This window comes from Paramisgurnus dabryanus, chromosome 15 (assembly GCF_030506205.2).
Source record: "Paramisgurnus dabryanus chromosome 15, PD_genome_1.1, whole genome shotgun sequence".
NCBI classification, from domain to species: domain Eukaryota; kingdom Metazoa; phylum Chordata; class Actinopteri; order Cypriniformes; family Cobitidae; genus Paramisgurnus; species Paramisgurnus dabryanus.
In genome coordinates this window covers 21,087,111-21,094,497 of record NC_133351.1, presented here as the reverse complement: position 1 = coordinate 21,094,497, position 7,387 = coordinate 21,087,111, and the positions used below count along the sequence as shown (strand labels likewise).

At 34.7% G+C, this 7,387-nt stretch overlaps 3 protein-coding genes across 3 annotated transcripts; 2 read left to right on the top strand and 1 right to left on the bottom strand.

Annotated features, from left to right (window-relative positions):
- Nucleotides 1-680: 680 nt before the first annotated feature.
- txndc9 (thioredoxin domain containing 9) lies at nt 681-3,131 on the top strand. The gene is made up of 5 exons (XM_065248943.2): nt 681-794; nt 1,536-1,741; nt 1,916-2,034; nt 2,144-2,398; nt 2,520-3,131. The coding sequence occupies exons 2-5, from the start codon at nt 1,556-1,558 to the stop codon at nt 2,632-2,634; spliced, it is 675 nt and encodes a 224-aa protein (XP_065105015.1). The 5' UTR covers nt 681-794; nt 1,536-1,555; the 3' UTR covers nt 2,635-3,131.
- A 123-nt stretch (nt 3,132-3,254) lies between these two features.
- Nucleotides 3,255-4,416, bottom strand: mrpl30 (mitochondrial ribosomal protein L30). Its single transcript, XM_065248944.2, has 5 exons — nt 4,120-4,416; nt 3,925-4,002; nt 3,691-3,837; nt 3,535-3,608; nt 3,255-3,456 (listed from the first exon to the last, which is right to left on the bottom strand). Exons 1-5 carry the CDS (start codon nt 4,168-4,170, stop codon nt 3,324-3,326), a joined length of 483 nt encoding a protein of 160 aa, XP_065105016.1. The 5' UTR covers nt 4,171-4,416; the 3' UTR covers nt 3,255-3,323.
- A 1,295-nt stretch (nt 4,417-5,711) lies between these two features.
- LOC135731003 (glutamine amidotransferase-like class 1 domain-containing protein 3, mitochondrial) lies at nt 5,712-7,289 on the top strand. The gene is made up of 4 exons (XM_065248941.2): nt 5,712-5,917; nt 6,177-6,348; nt 6,446-6,644; nt 6,998-7,289. The coding sequence occupies exons 1-4, from the start codon at nt 5,810-5,812 to the stop codon at nt 7,191-7,193; spliced, it is 675 nt and encodes a 224-aa protein (XP_065105013.1). The 5' UTR covers nt 5,712-5,809; the 3' UTR covers nt 7,194-7,289.
- The last annotated feature ends 98 nt before the right edge of the window (nt 7,290-7,387 follow it).

Here is a 7,387-nt window from a genome sequence, read left to right as displayed (position 1 = left end):
TCAGAAAGTTTAAAACTAGTACCTAACTATTGTTTTTAATGAAAAATGTGTAGCTACACAGTAGGCGACTGTGTCCCTGTTTATGGAACAACACTAAAGGAATTATGGTCTGTATAACAGTAGAATAATACGAGAAAAAAATTTGTGAAATATTTTTTTCGATTTACTGTTTATAAAATCATCTTATATAATGTAAATAAGCTACTGGCTGTGAGAAAATAACCTTATCTTTAATGAAATGTTTGCTGACTAAGGCCATGTTAAAGTTGAGTTTAATTTGAAATTAATTATTTAAAAAATCAAGTTTTAATGCTCTAATCTCATATTTAGATTTCGAGGCTTAAGCCTGCCTGGATTTTACAGACTGGGTCACATTTATTTGTGCAAATGAACTGAACAAAAATATTATTTATTTTTGGATTTATAAAATAAATATTGTAAATTTTAATATTTTAATCATAAAAAAAATTATCGATTTGAGATCAATTTTTTAATGTACGGAATGTATTACAAAATAGCTGCGATTTGTACGTTTAATATTACAAGGTACTATCGTTACCTTGGAAACGCTGATTGTTTCAACAAGCAACGAATTGCCTCATTTGTTTTTTTTTGTACAGTACAGACTTTTATAACAGAACAACAAACGATTGTGTATTTTTTTATGTTGTTTTGCCGAAAATGGGTCAAAATACGGGCTGTGGGAATGACGATTGCATGACGTAATCAGTAGACGCCTGCCTGTTATTAAGCCACTGCGTCATTTTACCGCCTGCTCGAAATCACAAGTGCTGGTAGGTGCTGCTCTCTAACCTATATTTTAAACGAAAAAATATTTTAAACTGTATATCAATAAAAATGTGTTGTAGTTTGTTATGGCGTTCTTTTGAGTGTGTTGTGTTTTAGTATCGTGGAAGCTGCTGTTAATTATCAGTCCTCGTTGTTACTGTGTTCAGAGCACCACACCACTAACAGTTAGCGCTAGCACTAGCATATCTGACAACCCATACAAATTTTAAATGAAATCCGTTTTTATTTTGAAGTGTATGTCATTGGAAACCAACATTTGTTAGGAAGGTACTGATGTAGAAAATCAGCACAGATGACATATTGTTTTTATGCGTTTGAATAAGTTTCTGGTCTTTGTTGCTCACTGTCTAGTAACGTTAGTAGATCTAATCATCAGTGATTGTTGTGTTGTACTTCTGTAACATAATTTAGTATTACTTAATACGTTATAATACTGCGTGTGTTTAAAATGTGAATTAAGTAAGATCTGTTGCACCAACTAGGTGAATGCTTTGTTTGCATAGACACACCTACACTGGTTACTTTATGCTGACAGAACAAAGCTAACTACACATACAATACCATACAGCTTGAATAGAGTCATAAGTATTTATGCCTTTGCTGAGTAAATCTAATGATTTAAAGTTCACTGTCTAATATTTTATTGCAATGTAAAATTTTTAATCTGTCATTGCATTGCACCAATTTTGACCTGTGTCTCTGCTTAATTACTGATTGTACAACAGGTAATCAGGTGTGAGAAAAAATGGCCAGTCAGTCAATGGAGGTTGTTGCGAAGGCTCTGGAGCAGCAGATGCTGCAGTCAGCACGGATAGTGGAAGAGCAGCTGGATACTGAACTGAACAAGTTGGATCGTATGGATGAAGATGAACTGGAGCAGCTAAAGGAGAGAAGGCTTGAGGCTCTCAAGAAAGCCCAAAAACAAAAGCAGGTGGTTATTATAGGTTTTTCAAAAACAGCTTTTAAGTGCTTTAAATGTATATCTTGGTATATTAAAATGTTTTTTTTTACTTGTCCACATGGCAAAATCATTATTGAATATGTATTGAAGCGTTTCCAACAAATACAGACTTTTTAATATATTTTGTGATGTGTTTGTCCTCAGGAGTGGATATCTAAAGGGCATGGTGAATACAGAGAAATTCCAAGTGAGAAAGATTTCTTTGCGGAGGTAAAAGAAAGCAAAAACGTGGTCTGCCATTTCTACAGAGACTCTTCTTTCAGGTGATTAAGTTAATTTATTACTCTTTTCCAAGCACAGTTAAAAGGACTCATCCACGTAAAAACTGTGCTACAGCTATTTTAAATGCCTGTAAAATTTTTGTTTTTAAAGATGCAAAATTCTTGACAAGCACTTGGCTATTCTGGCTAAAAAACATGTGGAAACAAAGTTCATCAAGCTAAATGTTGAGAAGGCTCCTTTCCTAACCGAGAGGCTGAAGATTAAAGTCATTCCAACAATGGCTCTGGTGAAAGATGGGAAGACTAAGGATTATATTGTGGGTTTTACTGATCTGGGAAACACAGATGAGTTCCCTACTGAAATGCTTGAGTGGAGGCTGGGCTGCTCAGAAATCATTAACTACAGGTAGAATATTACATGGAAAAGATTTTAAATGGTGGACAAATGTGAATACTTTTCATACAGATCAAATCTTGTTTCATTTAACAAACACTTGTTTAACACAGCATATTTTTTTTCCCTGTAGTGGGAGTCTTTTGGATCCACCAGCATTTGGGAAGAAGTCTGGGTCAAAGTTCACTAAGGTGGAGAAAAAAACCATCAGAGGCAAGGGCTATGACTCGGACTCTGATTCAGATTAAAGAACCCAGACGTTAAGCTCCGTGTTTCTCAGGGCTTCCTAAATAACAGTCCCAAGTCTTGTAAAACCATGTTGTGCTCACTGTCTATTTAATTTCTTGTGCGACTTAATTTTCTGTATGTTAGGATGACTGAAAACAACCACATTCAATTATATTAATTTATACTTTTTCATATCCCTTTTGTCAAAGTTTGATATGCAGAAGGGAAATCTTTTTCTAAAGAGCAGAATTCTGCTATTTATAGCTTTGATTCATTAAGAGTGAATTTCTTCGAGAAATGCCTGGAATCTCATGTTTTACACAATGGTGCAAACAGACTATTTTTTGCCTCTGATGGACTGATGCACAGTTTTGTGGGCATCAGACAAGTGCCAAGGAAGCAAGCTTCTGCATTCCAATTAGAATTGCCATCTTTATCTCCCATTGATGTGAAAGGACATGCAGGCTTTTTCCTTTTGTAGCAGTACATGACTTATTAAATATTAAAAAATATTTTACATGTGTAAAGCTCTCTCTTCTTTTCATGGCGGTGAGAAATGTTAAATGCTTTTTCTGTCATTTAAAAGATTCTTGAGAAATACAAAGCAAATTATATGTTTTAGTGAAAGAGTAAAGCTGAGGTAATTTAAATCTTTATTAAACAAACCACTAGGACAATAAAACATTTACAACAACAACAGGCCAAAATTCTATGATTCAATGGCTTTTTGGTCAAGTGGTTTAAGAAGACGTTGTACAACCAGCTCTCCTTTGCTATTAAGATAAGTGTTTGCCAAATCCTCTTCAGCAGGTAGTCCATAAGGCAGTTTAAGGGGTTGAATCCTGCACATACAACAATATGATTTAAATAGTTGTATAATTAACACTTTGAAACTGATGTAGTACAAATGTACAACTTACTTAACAAGGTGCTTGATAATTTTTAGTTGATTGTTAACTGAAGGGGTGTTCTTGTGGACACGGGGTTCATGCGCCTGTTGATAATGAAAAAGATTTAAGTGATAAGGAATATCATTTAAGTGGTTCTTGAATTGCAAAAAAAAGACTACTGCTGACCTTCATGAGCCCCAAACTCTTTACAACCTTCTTTTCCCAATAGGGTCGTCTCATTGTGCTTTTAACTCGCGTCACTATATGCAATTTATGTGGATGTTCTGGATCTCCACCATAGTTTTCATGTTCCTTTGCTCGTTCCTCAAACACCTAAAGGGTGAAAAGAGGATGTGATGACTTGAAATAAATCTGAATCGATTAATAGTATACATGCATATTTGAGCCATCGTCACATACTTGTGGAGGGATGCGGCTCCTGGTGAATCTAGTGCGACATGCTGTATATAATGGACATGGTGTTGCCTGTGTTACAGTCTGCCATCACGAAAGATCATAATTTACACATTAACACAAATCTTTGACAAAGTCACAAAACTATTTATAATAAATAACACACCAGATTAATTGTTTGAAATAGTAAAAAAATCTTACCTTTATGATAGTGGAGGTGGATGTTGTAAGGGCTCGATATAGTCCTGACATGATCACACGAGCGCTGGCTGCGCTAACTACTCAAGAAGGTTATAACCTAGCAAGCTAGCTTGAGTGAATAAAGTGCGCTGCAGCACTCACCAGGTAAGGTGTTTGGTGACCACAATTGTATCAATAAATGTTAATTTAGTTACTTATTTTAGTTACCCACATCATGACAGTGACAATGTTAAAGTGACAATTATTACTACAGCAACCGCACATATGTCAAGTGTGGAAACCGGAAACGGAAACGAGTCTTTAAGAAACGCGCTTCAAAATAAAGGTGTGATCCTTTCCATTGACACCACTGATCTATATAAATGACTGGATTGCGCATGACGTCACACTTGTGAAGCCACCGCGCCGCCATGTTGGTATACCCAAACGTTCTATTAAATCAATGGACGTTATCGGATTTTAATGATAAAACATCACTTTACTCGTCTTCGTTTTTATATGTGAAGTTACCCTGTACATTATAACAACACAAACGTCCAAAGCATGTAAATAGTTATTTACTGAAAGTTGTACATTTTGCGTTTTAAACAGTTATTATACATTCATCTTTATTACAGTATCAGATCAGCAGACAGACCGCAGCATATTTAGTATTAATGACAATAAACGTGCTCATTCTGAAATCTAAATAAATAATCATGCTTTGTGCCGTATGTGCATGCAATAATTTGCTAGTTTTGTAATTATGTTATCTAAACTTACAAGTTACCTAAACTTATTTAGAGATATAACGCTGACCGTCACAGTGTAGCTGAATGTCAAAAAAAACTTTATTTATACCCGTGTCATTAACAAATGCAACAGACACACTCACATTAACGGTTTTTTATAAATCCATTATCCTGCCCGATTAAAACATAAACATTGCAAATAACACCAGAATTAACAAATAATTTACGTACACATATCCTAAAAATTAACCTTGTGTAACTGATACGCTGTAAAGGGGGTAAATTTTGATCATGATTTTGAATGGAAGTCAATGGCGCTCTCTGCCGGTTGGGTATACCAAGATGGCGGCTCGAACTCTGCGCTGGCTTCAAATCACGCAGTTACGTCAAGCGTTCTATGCGCAATCCAGTCATTTATATAGATCAGTGATTGACACCCATGGCCAAAAGCTTTTGGAATTCTTTATTTTTATGATATTGAATGCGAGGAAGCTTTTAGGATTGCGGTGTCACTAATAAGGTTCGTAAAATCTCATTTAAATTTATTCATAACATTTACCCGGTAAAATCGTTTTGTGTTGCATAATGCAACTATTTTAAATATCCTTTTTGATTGTATGATTTTTTTTATGGAGATTTTGTGAAATGAAATTATTTTGGGTGCAAAATGTATTATTTCATCTTAAATCTTTAGATGGAAACATGTATTTTGTGCATAATTTATTTATTATTTTGGATAAAATTGGGTTAAAAATGTATTTGTCTTTGAACAAACATAGACGTTGATTTTGTTTTCTACTTGTTTTCTGTTTCTGTTGTCAATAAAAATGTGACCATTCCCGCCCACGCTGCTAGAGGCGCTGTAACATTTCAACTTTCACTTTACATTCACAAAACAAGTTGACGTCTTTCAAGTTGTGATCGTCTGTGCTATTTTGGTATCGGTTTAATATAAAGGTATGACTAAACGTGTGGCTGTAGTGTTGGCTGGTTGTGGTGTATTTGATGGAAGTGAAATCCACGAAGCATCTGCAGTCCTGGTTCATTTGAGCCGTCAGCAAGCTATTGTGAGTTTACCGTGTAAATTTTTACTTGTATCAAATAATAAATGATATCTCCAAATATAAAGTAGCATTTTAATAAGTCCACATAGAGTACGACTGGCGATGATTAATTTTTATCAGACCTTTCATTTTAATGTGACACTTTTGTCTGTTCGTTTATTCATCTTAGTTATTTTAGTTTTTTTCCTTTTTGTCATGTGATTTTGTTGTTAATATGTTTGTATTCTTTTGAATACCATTTACGATGTCTAATTCTCTACAGGTCAAAATATTTGCACCCAACATTGATCAGATGCATGTTGTTGACCACTTGAAAGGTTCTCCAACAGAGGAAAAGAGGAACGTACTTGTGGAAAGTGCCAGACTTGCCAGAGGTGATATCCAAGACCTCTCCCAGCTCAATGTGAAGGAGTTGGATGCCATCATCTTTCCTGGTAAACACACCTTACATACTTTATGGGTATAATGTCTATTCACTCTGCATCTTAGCATACAGCATTTTTTTTACTTTAATATCTGATATTTTACCAGGTGGGTTTGGAGCAGCTAAGAATCTGTGTAGTTGGGCTGTCAAGGGGAAAGACTGTTCTGTCAATGAAGAGGTTACAAAAGTGCTACAGGCTTTCCATACAGAGAAGAAACCTATTGGCTTGTGCTGTATTTCACCTGTGCTGGCAGCAAAGGTTTTCCCTGGATGTGAAGTGACTGTCGGCCATGACAAAGATGAAAGGTGAAACATAATTTATTTTTGCTTTTAATGTTCTTGTAAAATATAAAGCTGACGCTTAGTAAACATAGAGAACAGATTATTTTGTAAATATTTGCAGATATGGGAAATGTAATACGTAATCAGTATTTTTTTAAATAGTAATTCTGCTCTATTTGTGCATATAATTAATAGTATATGAATAAGACTGAGACAATTACATATGTGCAAATCTATACTCGGTTTCTGATTTGTATCATTCTGAATCTACATTATGTATTAAATTTAGTCTAGAATCTTGTTGTTTTTATTGTTTACATAATGTTGCTGTTTATTAAAAAGATGGTACTCAAGTATGCAAATCTTTTGGTTTTCAGATATCCGGATGTTCCAGACACTGCAGAAGCGATAACTCAACTCGGTTGCAAGCATATCTGTAAGCATGTCAATGAAGCCCATGTTGATGAGAAAAATAAGATTGTTACCACCTGTGCATTCATGTGTAAGGCACCACTGCATGAAATATTTGATGGCATTGGAGTGATGGTACAGGAGGTGTTAAAACTCGCATGAATTATAAGTCAATAGGTCATGTCTTTAAAAGTTTTCATTTAAAGCTTACATCTGCAAATATCTGAATAAACCTGCAAGTGCCAACATTTGGCTTGAGATTTATTTGGAGTGACTAGCATAATAGATTAAATGAAAATACACTCAATTAATAATTTTAATGTAAATAAACAAAAGAGATTTAACCCTCATAAAAT